A 19,617-nucleotide genomic window follows, 5' to 3' on the forward strand; every position below is an offset into this window, starting at 1 on the left:
ATTACAACACTTCGTATTGAATTTCGAGATTTTGACTTTGTCGAGTGTAATTGTTGAGGCGAATGAAGAACCCGAAAGATCCCGATACATTGATTCTATATGTATAATAATAAAGAAATGTATCTTGTTCTCTGTTTCGTATCACATAAAATACAACTAATGTTTATGAGTACATTTTCAAGGTGAAACATAATATTTAGTCTAAAAAATTTTTTTCAAGAAATATCTTGTCTGTACAAATATGATATATACAATGCTCGAAATTAAAAGTGATCATTTTATTTGCCGTTATATTAATACTTATACCGTTATATTAATATTACTTTGTATTAATGTGTGTTTAATTGTTGTTTTTTCCCCTGTAGATTGTGAAAACCATCTGTGCTGTGATGTCCAAAATGTCTTTAAAATTAAAATCTTCCCGTGCGCTGCCTTGTTATGCAGAATCCGGGTGTCTCTGAACTGTAAGCGATCCCCATTTGAAAAGAAAAACTAGAGGACAACATAGTAGACTGATCTCACACAACGGTGACAGACAGTCAAACTCAAAAGAAAACAATTTGGGTGGAATAAACGAGCACATTTGTCCGTTTCCAGTGGACAGCCAAGTGAGCGCCATCCCCCCAAATGTGGTGGGTGAGATGAACCCCAGTGGGAATACTGTAGACCCTACCTGACAGCTCTCTGCCTCAGCACACAAGAGTGTCGTGCCGTGGAACAAAACACCAACCATTCAGGAACTCTTGTCAGTGGCAAAGTTGAGACTGCTCATACGTTGTCTCATAAAGAGGAAAAGATTGACAGTAAATGTACTGACGCAAGCAAAGGTCTGCCCCGACATTACCAGTCCCGCACACACGCTTGCAATATTGCATTGGTGACGTTCCTCCCAGAGTTCAGCCTGGCCGGCACAACCATTCCAGCCAAGGGGGAGGAGGACTTCCTCACGCTGGCCGCCTCCCGCCTCAGCCGCAAGAAGCGCGTGATTGGGGCTGGAGTCGGCGTGGCCATGGTCCTGGTACTGCTGGTGGCCATCCCCCTACTGGTCCACACCACCAAAGGTGGCGCATCCGGAGGGGGCACGCATTACGAGATGCTGGGGAGCTGCAAAATGGTGTGCGACACTTTCACCCCACCTCAAGGAGAGCTGACAGGCTCCTCCCCTCAACCCCCAGACTTGGCAAACCGTAGGGGCAAACAGGGTTTTAGAGGAAACCCAGGACTTCCTGGTCCCCCGGGCCCTAAAGGTCCCCCCGGAGAGCCTGGTAAACCCGGTCCACCTGGGCTGCCGGGACCTGGGCCTGGTGGCTATGGCCCCTCCTTGTACACCCCCAAGATCGCATTCTATGCCGGCCTGCGGAAACAACACGAAGGGAATGAGGTTCTGAAGTTTGATGACGTGGTGACCAATGTGGGGAACTACTATGAGCCCACTACGGGCAAGTTCACCTGCCCTCTGCCCGGCATCTATTACTTCACCTACCACGTCCTGATGAGAGGAGGGGATGGAACGAGCATGTGGGCTGACCTCAAGAAGAACGGGCAGGTAAGTGTGTATGACCGCCACATGTCTTTGTCATGTTTTTTTTGGCGCATTGAAACATGTTTGGCTCGATATTTACTCTCAGCTGACAGAAGAGGAGAAGGAAGACTGTTGTATTCAATCATAATCCAGATATTAAAAAAAAGATGTTCGTCAACATGTTACAAGATCAAACTGCAGATAAACCCCTGCAGAATTTGTAAATCGATAGCAGACTATTCTGCACAGAAGTCACGATCAAGGTATCTCAGGCCTCTAATTCAAGGACGTCAATCGATTGTCTTGTTTCATTTTTTTTTTTAACAGATATGACTGGAAAGTAAAATGTGTTTCCATTATCCTGCTGAGGGTCTCAGTGGAGGTGGAGCCTATCACAGCTGAGCAAAACAAAAAAAGTCCGACTACACCCCGGACTGGTCTTCAGTAAATCTAATACACGGGAAATATTTGACCACCCACATTATTTTATGTGGCCAATGAAAGCAAATCAAGTGTGTCTACCTCTTGTTTTTTTTCTAAATGAATTAATTTCATTTTGACAGGGAAATGTGCACCAAATTCACAAATTGCCTTCCTTTTTAACAGATGTGACGAGTATTTTGTTTCCATACCAAAACTCATCACAGTACCGTATTGCTGCTCCAGCATAAAAAATGGAAGAAAAATTCACATTGTAACATGATCAATTTCACGTTTAAACGTGATAAATTTCCCATGATGTGATAAATTAAATGTTTGAACAAGTTTAATGGGAAAAGTGATTACATTCCAAAGTGACTTACCCTTTCAGCAGAACAAAATGAAGCAATTCCTTCCGGTGCCGGTTACTGGCAGAGCCCGATTTGGGTATGAGCTTTCTTTTTGTGTCTTGTAGATCAAATTTATGAGCTACGTAACACTATAATATTGTAAAAATATACCAATACGCTTCTGTACTTCTTCACATAAATTGAACCAAAATATTTATATATACTCATATTTCAAATTCAACAAGATGTTAAGAAAAAGGGCCAAATGTCTTTTGATCAGAATATAATCTGATGTGACTGCTACTCCTTTGGAAAAACAGTCAACAATAACCAAGGAGAAAGCAAAATGCCTGGAGTGAACCCTGACCAAAGTTTGTTAAAGGCTATTTTAGAGAATTTAATGCGGTCCAAAAAAGAGCCACACAGGAATAGTGTCACGTGACGTTCACTTGGCCTTCTTTAGTGTGTCAAGCGCGTGGTCCCGAAGCAGCTTCATGTGCCGAGACGCTCTTTTTGTGAATTTAAAAGTAACATGGAATAAACTGGTGGGAAGCAAAGCTGCTGACAAATTGACCTTTACTTGGAATACAAAAAGTACAAATAATTATACCGATCGCAAGCAAGAGGAGAGTGAAGCTGTGATTGACAGCCAAGCGTCTTGGTGGAACAAAGCTGGCATGCAACAGCTGGCAATTGGCCTCTGAGGAACTGCGACTTCAACGCTAATAAATAAACAAGTAGCCTACAATTGTCGAGCAAAAGCCTTGAACGCTCCCATCTGGAAATCGGTGACAAGCTTGCCGTACTAAACCCTCATTCTGTTGAGGAGCTCAGATTCTGGCATGTGTAGTGGCATATAGAAGAGTGACATCCTGGGGATTACCAGTGGCAGACAACCCCCCCCCCCCCCCCCCAAAAAAAAAAATGTGTGTGTGTGTGTGTGTGTGTGTGTGTGTGTGTATATATATATATATATATATATATATATATATATATATATATATATATATATAAAAAAAAAATGTGTGTGTGTGTGTGTGTGTGTGTGTGTGTGTATATATATATATATATATATATATATATATATATATATATGTATATATATGTGTGTGTGTGTGTGTATGTCACGTAGCAAGGTGGTGGTAGACCCCAAAAAGCAGGCAGGTGTATTTGAAGAATTGTATTTAAAATATATATAAATATATATAAAATATACATATATATATATATGTGTGTGTGTGTGTGTGTATGTCACGTAGCAAGGTGGTGGTAGACCCCAAAAAGCAGGCAGGTGTATTTGAAGAATTGTATTTAAAACAAAGAAAACTAAATCCAAAACACACAAAGTCCAAAGTATCAAACAAAAACCATGACTAAATCTAAAACATAGCAAAGAACTAAACATGACAGAAAACAAGTGCAAACAGCAACACACATGACAGTAGCGAGAAGCAACAATGACCCGACACTGAGTGTTCGGGCAGGAGTCCTTTTATACAACTAATTACCAAATGACCAACAAGTGTGCAGCTGCCGGGGGAGCCCTACAGTGCCACCTGTTGGTCCCTAAACCGAATCACGACAGTATATATATGTAGATAAAGTGCTGTTATGTTTCACTACATAATTTACTTGGTGCATCAACTGACAACAGCTGCCAGGCTGATGGGTTCTTGTTCACCGCTCTGCTGATTTGCATACTCGAACAAGAAAAGGAGACTAAAGAAATTAGCGGACCGACTATTTCACTGTTTGCATATCTTGTGAAGTGGATCCTTTTTACAATTTAAACCAACTGCTCATTCAGTGTGTGTTGGACACTATTGGGGGTAGAATTTTGAACAGTTTATTTTCTGATTGTCTTTTGGGGAATGGAGTCCCTTATTTTCTAAAACCCAATTCTTTTCGCTGACGCTAAATGAGGAAAAATGCTTGAATGGCAACATCACTGCTAATTTAGTCAACTAATTCTCTCTGTACTGCATCGATTTTGTCTAAGAATGATAGCTGGTCTAGCTATCTGCTTGAGCTTGGCAGGAGACCTTGTTCATATTACCGGTACTCAAACTGTATCTGTCTTATACACAACATACGTCGTCGCATGCCTACAGGGTTACATAATTGGTTCAGCCACTACAATTTAAACCAAACTGTCATCATCTTGTAGTTTGGTGGAATCTCAGACTTGTGTGCTGAATATTTTTTTAAATTGTTTAGCGAGTTGTCGAATTATCATTCCACAGACGGGTGTGTTGGCGTTAGCAAACAATTATAAATATGCAGTACCACAACACTGGGCAGAGGGTTAGAAGCTTAGGTTTTTGACAGTATATGACAGAGGTGGGGCTTCAAAGGTTGCGTTTCACAATTCCTTCTGAACGGAGCATTCTCTGTTGTAATGTAGATCTGCGAAAATTGGGAGACTTCTGTAGCAGTCCAAAGACCTACAAAAAGTCTTCCATTTGGTGAACCTGACAAGAAGTTGGCCATATTGACTTTACTTTGGAATTCTGTGCCATTTTTGACCTTTTATAGAGGTTGTATTATAACGAACCCCTCCTGCAGAATTTATATGAGTGTCGTCTAACTTTAGGTGTTTGATCGGAAGATGAAACGTTATTGAAAGCTTTTTAATTTGTTTTATGCTGTTGTCGTGGCGATGTGCTGTTTGTAAAAAAAAAAAAATGTTTTTGCTGGTCTAGACCTGGGCAAAACTTACACACATCAGGTGTGACAATTACATTTCTATTTTTGAGGGTTATTGTCTTATGTGTAGCCTGATGTGGCCAGGGAGGCAAATAGCTAATTGGAAAGGAGTCGTTGGTGTTTTTATCGATCGTGAAGCAACGACAAAAACTTGTTTGTGTATTTAGCAGCAGCCAGCCATTGAATTGAAAGAATGGAGGGCTTTGTGCCACTTGAAGTGACCAGCTCTATTTCTGGGAATTGAATCCAAAAATGAATCTTTCTCCTTAAGCTAAACGTAGCAAGTATGATTAGCATAGCGAAATATGTTGACGCTGACAATCAACCATGCTAAGATTCCGCCAAGCGGAAAAAAGCTCAGCTTTGCTAGTCGAAGGACAATTCGTAGTTGATTGTAACCTGATTTGTTCCAACACTGTGCGTAGATGTGATGGCAATAGATGTGTCAGCGACGTCAATAGTGATGTCATAGCACAACGACACAGTGTAACTCATCAATGAATTCATCAAAGAGAAATCTAAAACAAACCATCTAAAAAAATGAACAAAAGTAAATGGTAAGAATCATAGAAATGCAAATGTATCATCTATGTCATAATCATATATGACTGTTAGTAATAATGGTGGCAATTTACATGATGAATATTTTCCACAGTTGGTTTTGAAGATCCGCTGGAATCGGTGCCAGCTTTTGTTTTTACAGATGAAAACATGCCTTTTTATAGAGCAGGATTTATGCGAGCCATAAAGTCTGCAAAGAAATCGAATAGATATTCCCTTTTTCATGGACGTGGCAAGATGTCCATAAGGCCCAATGTAAAGGCGCGAGAGCAGTTCAATTCCACATAAAATTAGGAGACTTCAAATTGTCATTCCCGTCGTCTCCAGCTGTTAAATCTTTGATAGCCTTTAGATGAGATCTTCTCCACTCAACCTGTGCCCCCTCCTTAGACACCCGCCTTTTCCAGCCCACATTGCCTATTGACTCTTTCCCCATTAATTATCTTTTCCATCAACTAAATTATTTAACTCAATTCAGCGCTGTTCTTTCCCTTCCATTTTACTGTCTATTTTTGTGTACACGTGAGGTCAAAAAAGGCAAAACCTTGAAAACTTGATCAACTAAAAGGACGCAGTCATTACAGTTGTTTTCTTTTTATCTTGTACTAATGTTAATATCATGGTTTTCTCAAATGGACATTTTTAGCTCAGGGATTTGATCTTTCCAGTGAGATATGACCAGTACATTTCGAATATTGAAACACTGACTTTCCTCGTATTAAAAAGCAAAGCTGCTTTTGGAATTCATAATAAAATCCACTGATGACCTGAAAGAGAATCTATCACATTTACCGGTAATATCAATCTGTTCATGGTCTTTTTCATAAAGTATTTTAAAAAATATTTTGCTAGGTACACATTCCTCACTAATGAACGAAAACACCACAAATATCAGCACAATTTCTTGCATATTTTTTCTGGGAGGTGAAATCCTTGGATCTTTAAAAATGCACAAAAAAAAACCCATTGTGCTCACATTACCAAACAGTACATAATTCAAGTTGGTGTATTATCTTATTTTGTATTAACCTTGCTCACCATCATCAATTTAACACCAAAATCATTTTAATTAGCTAATGTAAAATGCTAAAACAAAAAGCGCAACTGATTAAGTCGTCATTCATTAAAATGGTAATGGAACATGGCACCACCGCCAGCCGTCCTCATGGAAGTCTGCTCTCACGCCAACCCCCCGACGAGACAACAAGCCTATGCTTCACAAGGCGAGCAACGGCGGTTACATCATCGTCACCAAACTCTTTTCAAAAGTCTGACAGCCACGTGTGATGCAAAAAAAAACAACAACAAAAAAAACGATGAGTTGATTCGGCTGTCTCTAAGGCAGACATTTATTTTCAAATTTACCTTTTTGGCTGGCATTTGCTCCTGTGCCAACGAATTAGAGCTATTTCTTAGCAATTCTTAGCAATCCCATATTACTCTACAGCATCTGACCAAACTATTTTCACTCATTATTGTCGACACAAATAGCCATATTTTAAAAATCGAAGTGACACAATACCCAGGTGGCTCGCAATGCTTGCTTGACATTTTGCTTTGTGTTGAGAGGTGCTCAGGTGAAGTGAGAAAAAAAATAAGGATAATTTAGGTACAATATGGCGCTTACGTGCAGCCAAGTACAGCGGCAGTCCCTAATGCATTCTCTGTTAATTGAACCAGATAAATAGTCAAACACAGAAATACAAAATGATTACAGTAATTACAGTACAGTATTCATTTTCAAATCACTTTCCTTCTTTACATTGTTTTTAATGTTTATTGTCTAGATACAAGACTGTGCTATTGTTCTCTATTAAACCACCACAAGAAAAAATGCGCTATTTTTTGGCTGTGCTGGAGCATTTTTAAAGCCATTTTATTGGCCTTTAATTGGGAACTTGGATTTCATATCTGAGGAACTCGCAAGCTTGGTGACAGATTTGCCATGGCTTATGTATCAAAACTCATTCACTGCCATTGACTAGTACTTGTTCACTACATTTTTCAACAGGGATGTGTGGGGGAGGGTCGAATGCTGCTGAACTGTAAATGTCAAGATTGCAAATATGTTTACTGATGCACAAGCACCAGTAGATGGCAGCGTTTAGCCCTGTATGTGGAAAGAAATTTGATTAAATAGGGCACTACAACAAATGCCCCGTCAGTTAAATCACCAATAACCAAAAATATCCCAATAAGATTTTTTTACAACTAGTTGTTCATCACGTAATAAAATTTAACTGCAGTGCTTACCTTAGTCATTGGTTGGGGTTTGAGTTTTCAAAGTAGGCGTAACGTAAAATACCGCAACAAAATAATAAGCATTAAAGAGGGCTGCAATCATGTGCATGTATTTACAGCAGCAGACTGGTGATGATCACTGTGTTGTCAGTGGGGGACAAGAGTAGGACACGGGCTAGGGAGGGACGCCTGCAGAGACAGGCAGCAGTCAGACTGGTCAGAGATGGATGGCTTTCCACACGACACTGGACAAAGAAGGAGCCTGCAAACACGCCAGGATAGAGAAGAGCTATGCAAGAAACAATCAGAAACTGTGCAAGAAGTGTCACCGTGTGAAAGTTGACTTTTTTGGTCTCAAGTAGAAGAAATTCTCCTCTCTCTCTCCACGTCTCCCCATAAATTCAAGATTCAGATAGGTGTTGAAGAAATCGACCTTTTCAATTGATATATAATTCACCATCCAGTTGTACTTTGCCCTTTACACTGATGAGCATGGAGCGATAATAAGAATATTTATAGCTGGTCCGAAACAAGGTTGGCCATTTGGCTGTCCGGTAGCACCCACGCGCTCCCGTCTTTCCGTGACATCACCGGTCAGAACATTTCTATCTCTATGCCAAAAATGCATCTCTGCTGTGTGCATTGAGTGACCTCATTATGTGACTGCGGCAACAGGTTGAATCAAACATGTACAGCACAAGGAGACTGCTGGATAAGCCTTGCCTTTAATAAGGCAGCGGCCTTATTAAAGCCAACAAAATGCTCTGACACGAGTTCCGTGGAGACTCAGCCTTAACAATGCAAGGTGTAAGAAGTTGGAGGGAAAGGAAAAGATTGGGTGTGTGGGTGAGGATAATATATGTGCCGTGTCTGCTGCAGGTGTCTTTGTTTCAAAAGAATCATTATTCAGAGCGAGGGCCGTGTATGGAAAGTGTTGCCTTCAAAAAGTCAACGATAACTGGTATGGCAAAAGAAACAAGATTTTAATGATTTCCACTGTCGTTGATCAGTGGGCGAAACGGTTGCCATGAATATAAACAGATGGTCAGTAAATGGAAAAAAATAATATAATCATCCTCAGTTTCCAGAATCATTATTAATGCTCCAGTAAAACCAAGATGATAAAAATGTCAAATTAATACCTCTCACTGATACAATCAAAATGCCACATGGATGGCATTGTACTGATGTGCCTGAGGCCGCCCGTGTGAATATACGTGGAATTAAATGTATGACCAGAAATTGAGGGTTGGACAAGTGTGAACTTGGAATATGCAGTTCTCACACCGAGAAGATGTGACATGTGGAAGGTGTCTACTAATTACAATTTCCAAGATAGGGATCCCCAAGCACTATGCTGGCCGCCCATGTTAGTGTGCCACTGGAATATTATTGATTTTCACTTCATTTCTCTAACCCTTTCATGCACCCCGTAACCTGATAACATGATAAGCTGTCCACTGGAGTAACCGGTGTCCCTATTTATTTATATATATATTTTTTAATTGAATTTTTGTTCATCTTCCAGCGAGAGACGTAGTGACAGGCCGAAAGAACTATTACATGCTCTTCTCCATTTTTTTTACTTACATTTTATATATGTGCGACTATAAAATAATTATAGCGCAAATTTCTAATTTAATCGATTGATCCGATAGTTATAGATTTGCGGGCCTGACAGAAAAAAATGTTTTAGTGGCATAGCCTTATGGTTAATAAATTGCTTGCGGAATTGATTTTTTTTTTTTTCCAGAAAAGCCCACTGAGCCGCATCAAATTTGGGTGTGGAAAAATATGCATGCAGTTCAATTTCTCATTCCTGGTTTGAACGGTAAAGTGTCATGAGCAAAGTAAAATTGAAGAAGCCTACATTCAAGAATTTAATGATGCCGTGCTCTAAAAAATGCGTACGTGGTGGAGCAAAAACAATGTAACGTGAGATTTCCATTTCGCGCAATTAATTTTTCTCCTTTACCCTCAAAGGTGTTCAACTCCAGCCAATTAGGGACTTTCTAATCAAAATCTTGACACCAAGGGTCTTGAGTGCCAGGGAAAAATATTAGCATTTATATGCCAATTAGCGAGTGCGGGAACGTCTCCTTGTCAACCTGCATAATGGAAACAGGAAACCTTTGACTGGTACATGTGGATAGAGGCAGAAAGAACACAGCACCTTTAACCAAATGAAAAAAAAACACTTTTCAATTGACCTTCTCATCCATTTCATCCTCGGAATTCCCTGTGGTGAGTTTAAGAGACCGCCGTCTCCATGGCCTCGCTCCACTGTGAAAGATCCGTACATCACAGTGAATGAATCCTGTCAGTTTTATGACCGGTGGATTAACAAGCACCGTGAAATACAACAAAAAGGAAGAAAATATCATTCCTTGTGGACCTTCTCCTCAGCCTCAATCCAGGTTTTAACCAGTTATTCTGATATAGCAGCAACCAACATTTCCTTGCCAAGAAAAAACAGCTGTTTACTATGCAAAAACAAACAGATGTCACTTCAGATGTCTAACCGAGCTGCTTCAGCATAACCCCAAAGCAACAAAATAGCAACTTCAGTCAACTAAAACAGAAGTTTTGTTGTGCCTAAGAAAAGTGTGTGAGGGGATCCAGTCTGCTTTTAAATTGCTTGCCTACAAATATTCACCCTCTGTAGTGCTTGACCACCCTCCAACTGTGAAATTACTTTTCAGGGTTTTTTGGTGAGCTGCCTAGAGGTCAAAAAATGTCTGTAATCAAGTTGTTCAGATTTTTGGTGAATCTGGGAATCCACCTGAGGCATTTCCAGCGCCAATCAAATGTGAAGTGGCATCCTGCTGTGATTAATGGGCATACTATACATTTTTCAGATATTAGTCGTTGACAGTCATGCAGAAGGGGTATCAACTTGGTAATCCCCGCCCCCGCCCCCCCCCCCCCCACCTTTGACAAAAGTAATTTTTCCGTAAATGCTATTGTGAATTTGCCATCCACTCTCCTGTTACTTTAAAAGTGGAGGGAGCGTAATCTTCTCTATTGTCCCTCGGGGTGTCCCACCCTCCTCCCCCCCTTCTTCCCGGCGGCGAAGGATCAAGCACAACAACTTCAGACCCACCAACAGAAATCCACTTCCTTGTCACAATCACTCCACGCCGTTGTTGACAATAATCCTGATTTGCCTTTCCTCACTTGTTCTCACTGCCTAAGTCTCAGCAGCTCCTGCCCACTTTAAGGAAACAAGCACTTTCACTGTGATTGGAAATGACAGCCCAGGCTGAGATTCATCTGCACTACACACAGGCTCACAATTCTCTGCTCGAAATGTAGCAGGAGTGGTAGGATAAAAAACAACAACAACCAAAAAAAACGTCCAGTTTATTTACTGAATGGAAACCACTGCAAACATTTTAAGAAAAAGTCTTCTGAGGTCAGCATCCTCCACATGTGAATGAACATTTTTAAAGGTCTTGACTAAATCATGAACCTGACCCTAAAGAACCATATGCAGCATATAACACTTGAAAAGATCTTTTGGTTATCCGATTCATTTATTTAGATACCGAGTAAAATCTGTTACTAGCAAACCCCAACTCGGTATTAAAACTTCAAACGCAGTAACTCCTTAAATAGGGATACTTTATTCAAATGAATATAAATGGAGGGAAACTGATTGTAATAGGATAGTATGTGCATAAAATATAGATATAATAGTCACCCTTTTCCCTGGTAAGAAAGCAGCCATGAATTAATCATAAAAATAGAGGGGGGAAAAAAATCACATTAAATGTCAGCATCTCCACTGACCGAGTCGAGGCTAACTAAATACGCATGTTTCCTCGAAAAAAGTCAAGCATAAAAAGCCGTAAATAACAAAGTGTCCTTTTAGGCCTGCTAATATAATTAAATGATGTTCGTTTTTGGAAAAAGGTCATTTTCATCAGCCGCCATTAATATCGTTGCTTGGCTTTCCTTCTTAGACACACGCCATTTGAGTCAGCATGCAATCGTGATTTGGTTTCCATTACGTTTAAAAAATTTTAATGAATAGAATTAAATTTGTGATTTCTAATTAAAATAGGTTCATTTCTCAAAGCTGTGTTTTTGAAAAAAGGACATTGAACACAATCACTTTATTAGATACAATACATCCTGATTTATATAACGCTGTCAAAAAAGCTGCAGCTGGAACAAAGCGCTTTACAAAACACTTAACATAAAGGTAAATAATAAACACAACACGGACACTCGTGCAATCTTAACCACTTTTCCCTCACACGCTTTGTTGTTTGAAGCAGTTCTAGATGAAAGAGGAGAGAATCAAAGTGTCTATTGGGATCTCACAATCATTTGTTGTTTATTTTTCTTGTCATTTGCACCTCAAATATGCCCATTCAACAGAAAGAAAAAAAAAGACTACCGATAACTCAAAATTTGGCCGGAGATGAATACACTGGGTGTTAATAACAAGAAGAGGTCTCAGTGCATTTCGCGGCGCACTGTAGGATATCTAACAATGTACAATCATCAAAAGTGACATTTTAACCCATCCCCCTTGAACTAAATGCAATGCAAAGAAGATAAATTAAAATGGTGTCGTGTTGATATGCAGTAAATTCCAGCCGCCCGTCTGGCCTGCAACTCAGCAGAGACGCGTATCAGGGGGGATGGTATCGTTCAACCATATGGACAGATGTTGGATGTATAAGATGTCACAATCCCCTTCTATAGTTCTCCAAAAACCCATTAGGCCTCCTTCGGGGAATTCCTAACAAAACAGTGTCCCGAATAAAATAAATAAAAAGCTACTCCATATATCCTGCAGCATACTTCATTGTAAAGGACACAATTGTTGAGGGCGGTTCCTGTAGAACTACAGTATGTGGAACGTTTTCTTTTTTTGGGGGGGGCAGGGGGTTGTTTGTTTTGTACCTCTTGCCAGTATAGCATGGGTCCATAGCAGCGTATCCCACATTTATTGTGATTGTATAGCGTTATTGAGGGGTTGGACCTGTTAGGCGCTGAGCTGCCATGGCTGTCCGACTACCAATTACTGAAGCCTGCGTGTGTGTGTAGCCTACCCCGGTGCATCTGAACGTAAGGAGGACTGGGGTGTGTGGGTGTGCTGTGGTCCCCGAGAGACCTGCCACAGCAGCACGCCGTTAATCAATCCGATTTAGACCGGACAGGGACATGCTTAGTCGCCGCTCCCGCCAACAGCGCCACGGTGACGAGAGAAAACGTGTGCGTGACCGGCATCCCACTGAAGTGTAAGGACACAAAAAGATGGATAGATGGGCCCAGAATGAAGAGGGAGCGACGGCGGTGCAAACCGGTGAGGGATGACGGGGGAGGGGGGGGCGTGAGGTGTGGTCGAACAGACAATAATTAGTGTGGTGTGTGTGTCGTGTGTCGTGTGCGCTCCGAATGAAAACAAAGGTGATGTATCGATTTGAATGAAATTACTCATGTTTTTTTTTAATAGAGCAATTGTCCCCCTCAGAGAAATCGATTGTGTAATGAGTTAAAATGATGAAATGAGGAGAGGAAGCTTATCATTAAATGGAGGACTGATTAGATTTTTCTTTGTAATCACATGGAAGTCGGAAAAGCTTAATGACTGCTGGAGATGAGCCAAAGTTTCTCTACATTCCACACAAAAAAAAATGGGAGTTGTGATGTTTTTGACTTCTCATTAAAAAAAAAGAAGTGTGGCGGAACAATCACAAAATGTAAGAAAACAACAACATGGCAGACAACTAGAATAAAGGAATGTGTTGTTCATTAAATTGTGACTAGATTATTTGACTTGATGAACCTTTCCGAAAACAAACCTATAGTGGAGAAAACTTCTTTTTTTAATTTAATTGTATATGTGTATGTATTGATTTATTTATTTTTGTGTTAGTTGGTGCTAACATTAGTCCGCAGAGTGGAGACAGGAATGAGTAGTATTAGTTAAAATATCGTAATTTCAGTCATTAATACATATGTGCTTTTATTCTCCTCCACAATCGTGTGCTGGGAGGGCTGTTTACTCACCCAATGACTCTGCAATTCATTATAAACCGATTCGCTTACCGAGGAAGGACCGCTCATTAGCATAATGAATACAGCTGTCCGATCTGCCGCCGCGGTGACAATTTTTTTTTCTCCTTGAAATGTGTTCAAATAAATCCTTGGAGGAAATGTGTCTTGATTCTGAGCGGATGGAATGAACATGACAATATATTTAGCAGCTGCGTCGGTGGATTCAGGTGCCTTCACACAGGCCCTAATGAAAAGCTTTTTCTGGCGTGTGGGCCCATTATATCTGTAGAGAGATCATTAGATCTCATTTGTTCGCAGTTGTGTAAACACATGCCTTGATCATTAGTTGACGCTGCTTCTTTGGTGGTTATTAATGTGTGAGATCACAACATGATGAATGAATGCTCACAACTGATTTTATATTCGGTTCACTCGTCTAATTTCCGTGCTGGAGGGGTGTAAGGGTGATGTTCCCACTCAGGGCTAGGGAAGGGTTAATTTGCCTTTCGCCCAAAGTCAGCTGGGATAGAGACCAGCTCACCTCAAAACTTCAGCAGGATAAGTAAGGTAGAAAATGCATGGATGCACCTTCTTCGGTCCTTCATGAGTGATCCCATAAAATGTTAGAACAATAGGTCTCATTCATGGACAAGGTGGCGTGAGGTTTATTTGTATTGTTTATATCGTAGTGAAAAACCATTGGATTAATATATCTCAATAGCTGAAAACAAATGCTATGAATACACTTAGTGTGAACATAGACAGTGCATCAGTTGCACAGGATTAAAATGTATTAAACTAGCATACATTATTCCGTGACATTCGAGAAATGGTGTCAGTTTGCCACATTTTAATCACGTTCAAATGGAAATGAAGTTCTTTTTTGGAAGAGTTGAACTCAAACCTGTGCCACTTGTTGGACAATTGACTTTGGAGGTTTCAAAATAGTTCCACACATTGTTAAAGTAATACCTTGGACATATCGAAGATTATCATATTTGGAAATGCGGTTTTATTTATTTTTTTACATTATGTTGGATCAAATTTAATTGTACAACAGGTATACCTAATGTTGTGGCTGGTGGGTGTACAATGGCCAGAGGTAGATTTTTTGTGGCTTGACTCTACCAATGTTTTTTTTTTTTTAAATGGGCAGGAATGCAAGTGAGATGAGGGCACTCCAAGATTTCAATATGGATTTATAATGGCAATGTTACCTTGGTATGGATGGGAGTCGTCAATGTCTGTTGAAAATTGGAAAACACAACAGCATACCGGTGTATATTTTACAGCACGTAGTAAAGTTGTTTCGGTCGCCTGTTTCTATTTATTGTGACACCACCAGCGAGAATTGTTTTCATCTGTGTTGGTTTTTTTTTTCAATCCCCCATCTTCTCCCCCATTTCCTCAGGTGAGGGCCAGTGCCATCGCCCAAGATGCAGACCAGAATTACGACTACGCCTCCAACAGTGTCATCCTGCACCTGGACGTGGGCGACGAAGTGTGCGTACAGCTGGACGGCGGCAAAGTTCACGGCGGCAACACCAACAAATACAGCACTTTCTCTGGATTCCTCATTTACCCTGACTGACACGTTGCTCTCGCTCGTCCCCGTTCTGCATCTAACAGGCTGCAATTTCATCATGCCGAAGGTCGAGCCAACTCAAAAGAGAATATCCAGCAAATGAATATCTAATTGTATTTTCATCAGTTAACATTTACCTCAGACAAACACCTGGTTCGTTGTAATTCTGTGCCATGAACAGTGTCTTTCATGTTTGCTCAGACACACACACACACACACAGGCACCCACATACTTGACTACACGTTACACGAATGAAGATATCCACCCATCAGGAGTGTGTGTGCGTGTTAGCAGCCTCTGACCACATCATATGATGATACATTTTCAGCATAGACACTAAATTGAAAAAAAGTATGCACATATATATATCTGGGAGCTGATAATGTGTCTGATTCTGTTGAAAAAAATAATAATATATATATATAAACATATATATATATATTAAACATTTTGGGGGGCGGTAGGGGTGCTGATGAAAATGTTGAAATCAAGGCAAAAACATATTGTGTTTTTGTGCCGAAAATAAAACAAATATGACACAAAATGTTCGCCGTGTCTATTGATTGCTTTTTGGTTTGATATTTCTCCACCAAGAATGTAGCAGAGAACAACATGGTGCCATGGAGATGTTTTTTTTTTCAAATGCCATGTTAAAGGGAATGTTCGGATTGAGATTGTTGTCTCAATCCACAATCCTCAATCCATTTTTTATCAGGTGGTTCTAGTGAATATGTGCCCTCAGTTTGTGAATGGTTTGTGTGCCTTCTTTTGCACAAATTCAGCAACAATGGCAAAATTTCAAAGAGGGTAATGTTTGTTTGAAAGGTTCATCGAAAAATCCGTGCAAAACCGAAAGATTCAAAATTGTGTTTACTATAGTCGTCCTTATGTAGCTTTGAACAGAACTTACTGACGTTACTTTGCTTTACGCTGAGCTAAGAGTTGTATTGGTCACAGTTGCGGCATCTGTTTCCTCATCGAAATCAAGCAAAGTGAACACTCGACTACCTATTTTCATTCATTTTACTTGTGAATGTACTTCAGTCAAGGTGTTTTTCAAATGCAGGTGTTTCGAGCATACACAAAGGGTTTCTGTGCCTTACGCGCTCTGTTTCCCTTTCATCTTCCATGCATGAGACTGTTTCTCAAATCCAAGCTGTGCGGACAAAACTGGTCCACGTGATATAAATAGCTATCCGACAAGGATTTTTTTTTTTCGGGATGCAGTCCATGCCGTTGTTTGACATTTGGGGGGAAAACGAGACATTAACAAGGGACTGTGGATCTTTGAATGTGTATGGATGTCATTCGTGTCTATAAACCAGATGAAAAAAAAGGATGGGGGTTCTGTCTGTGTAGTAGCAGAACAACAGAAGCATGTCATATTTGAAAAATTTGCATCAAAAAATATAAGATGCCAATGTATCCAAATGATTATATGTAACTATATTATGCAGCGATGGCTGTTTGAAAGTGTTCTATAAATACTGTTGACTTGAACTATGAAAACCAAGTTTCATCGCGACACATGCGTTGTGTAGCACTTGACGTGCGCCAGAGACTTTTGGGGCGCGTGATGCTTAAATAGCCTGACTGTGGATATGAATCTGTTCTGTTGAAAGTCACCACGGTGGAACACAAACATTCCTCTTTGGTGCCATTCCGGCGGCGTCTTCTGCCGCCGTCACCTGTGTGCGTAGCCATTGTTGTCACAGTACTTTGTAAGGTTCGTTCTACGTGGCAACTTGAACAACATGAAACACAATAATAAAGAACATCATATTCTGAACACCTGTTTTTCTTCTCTTTTTTTCCCGCATGTTACAAGGTGAGGATTATTCATCGGGAGTTTTTTCATATTAGTTCTGAAAAAGGGACAAAGCATTTGCCCAAATTTATTCAGTCATTCATTCATTCATCTTCTGAGCCGCTCGATCCACACTAGGGTCGCGGGGGGTGCTGGAGCCTATCCCAGCTGTCTTCGGGCAGCAGGCAGGGGACACCCTGAATTGGTTGCCAGCCAATCACAGTGCCCAAATTTACCAAAGTACAAAACAAAGTAAAAACAGGAGTATCCCACTCCTTGAAACATACTGTCCACTGTTTTCCTCTTTTATCTGTTTGAAATTGAAGTATTAAAGTATAGAGTCAAGAGGTTCTCACATTTTGTGGAGGGGCTAGCCATAAAAACTAAATATGACGATCAATATGTAGCTGCACTTTTTATATGAAAAAAATGTTCTTTGCTATAAATCATTCAGACAGCAAGATCTATCGCTCTCTCTTATTTGTCAATTAGCTCGCTAGCTTTATCGCTGTATCTTGTCAGTTAGCTAGCTAGCATTCTTTGAGATCACATCGCGTCTTTCCTTTTTGAACGGCCTTATGCTCTATTTGAGTTTTGTCCTTTGTCCTTTCTACATGCTTAGAGACAAATGAAAACAAAGAGATGGATCTTTAATCCCAGTCGAGAGTGCGAACCATTGTGGGCGAGTTTTGAATGTGGTGCAGATGAGAGCTTTCTGAGCTGTTGGTCATGGGGGTGTAGGGGTTGTCATGCCCCCTCCCTCCCTTCAACCCTCTGTGAATCCCAATGCTCCTCCTTGCAGATTCCAGCGTTAAGTTAATTGGACAGGGAGTGAGGGTTGAGGAGGGAAGCGTTCAGCCCCATTAGCAATCCCTCTGTGGCAGGTCGATCCGAGAGGATCACAGACTCACAAATAGACGGATTAAAATAATCAATAGGCCTCTCTCTCTCCCTCTCTCACTCTCTCTGTCTCTCTCTCTCTCTCTCTCTCTCACAGACACAAACACACACGCACGCACGCACACACACGTACGTCTGTGAGTCTGAGGAAAACCAGTTGCGCTACACCTTTCAGTGTTGTCTTTGGACTTTTGCAAATTGGCTTTGGTAACACTAGTTTGCACAATCACCCCCTCCACACACATACACAGACTCACACACACACACATGCACACACACACACACGCAAACGCACACATACACACGCACACGCCCAGTTAATTTGAGCCTTGCATAAAGGAAAATAAATGAAAAGGTCAGTGAGATGAAAATAAGCAGATTTGTCTTTATGCTGTCTACATTTCCTTTTATTTCATATTTCATGCTCAGAATATTTCAAATAATTTATAGTTGCATACAGTATGAGAGTACAGTTTAGTACATTTGCGAAAATGCATATATGCTGCAATATAATACAATACATCCTGATTTATATGGCGCTTTCACAACAGCTGTAGTTGTAACAAAGAGCTTAACAAAACAGTTAACATAAAGTAAAATAATAAACACAACACATAACATCATACACTTTGTTGTTTAAAGCAGTTTGAGATGAAAGAGGAGAGAATCAAAGTGTCCTTTCACCAGTGGATCAGAAGCGTCACGTCGGCTACAAGCTAAGTTTCAAAGTCAACAAGAAGCTGTAGCGTCCACTGATGGAAAAAGAGATTGTTTGACTTCTCCTGTCCCATGTAAATCCGTTTCAATTCCAAGCGGCGACTCTCAGTTCCAAATACGCATCTGCGCTCCGCGCCGACGCTCCTCTCTCCTCGTCCTCAACTTCAGCAGCAATCCATCCAGCCACACCAAAACAGACTGTCCACCACCGCCGACATCTCCACTGAACACTGGCGCAACCACCAAGCACAGCAATGATGAAATGTTTATTATTATACAGTATGTTAATAAATCTCATCAGTTAAAATGTTTTATAATTGGTCCATAGAGGTTTTATTTACTTTTTGAATTGCATGAGAGGTTAGATCAAATACTCCTGAGGGGCGTCTCTCCCCCATAGGCCCCAAGTTCCTCACCCCTGATTTAGAGCATTAGCATGAAATCTATCAATGTATTATGTTCTTTTGGATCACGATATGTAATAATAAACCACCATAAATTATACTGTATACCACTTGTGTCAGGTGGAATCCTCATACCTCCAAACTCATCACTTTTCAGGAGACCCAAAAACGTCATGATTGTGCAACCATTAATATTACATCGTCGAAGAGAAAAGGCTATTTTCCAAACTTTCGATTTGTCAATAATTTATAAAAAATAAATTGGCTTGAAAATGGCTTGCACTCTTTGACGGTGCAATATTAATGGATGAACAAATGTGATGATGATGATGATGATGATGTTGATGCGAATCATTCATTGATCAGGACAGTCATACACACGCACACA

General features: G+C 40.4%; 3 protein-coding genes across 3 annotated transcripts in view; 2 read left to right on the forward strand and 1 right to left on the reverse strand.

Moving 5' to 3' along the window:
* The window catches only part of fkbp11 (FKBP prolyl isomerase 11), a 182,013-nt gene that overhangs the window by 44,237 nt on the left and 118,159 nt on the right, over positions 1 to 19,617 (forward strand). The window lies entirely within an intron of this gene.
* On the forward strand, positions 645 to 17,190 carry c1ql4b (complement component 1, q subcomponent-like 4b). The gene is made up of 2 exons (XM_052077050.1): positions 645 to 1,546; positions 15,227 to 17,190. Exons 1-2 carry the CDS (start codon positions 1,010 to 1,012, stop codon positions 15,404 to 15,406), a joined length of 717 nt encoding a protein of 238 aa, XP_051933010.1. The 5' UTR covers positions 645 to 1,009; the 3' UTR covers positions 15,407 to 17,190.
* Positions 12,933 to 19,617, reverse strand: part of erbb3a (erb-b2 receptor tyrosine kinase 3a) — a 110,133-nt gene continuing 103,448 nt past the window's right edge. The window contains exon 28 of the mRNA XM_052077036.1: positions 12,933 to 13,015. Coding sequence (XP_051932996.1) covers positions 12,948 to 13,015 — 68 coding nt within the window. The 3' untranslated portion in view covers positions 12,933 to 12,947. The remainder of the gene's footprint in view (positions 13,016 to 19,617) is intronic.

Source organism: Hippocampus zosterae, chromosome 9, assembly GCF_025434085.1.
Source record: "Hippocampus zosterae strain Florida chromosome 9, ASM2543408v3, whole genome shotgun sequence".
NCBI lineage: Eukaryota > Metazoa > Chordata > Actinopteri > Syngnathiformes > Syngnathidae > Hippocampus > Hippocampus zosterae.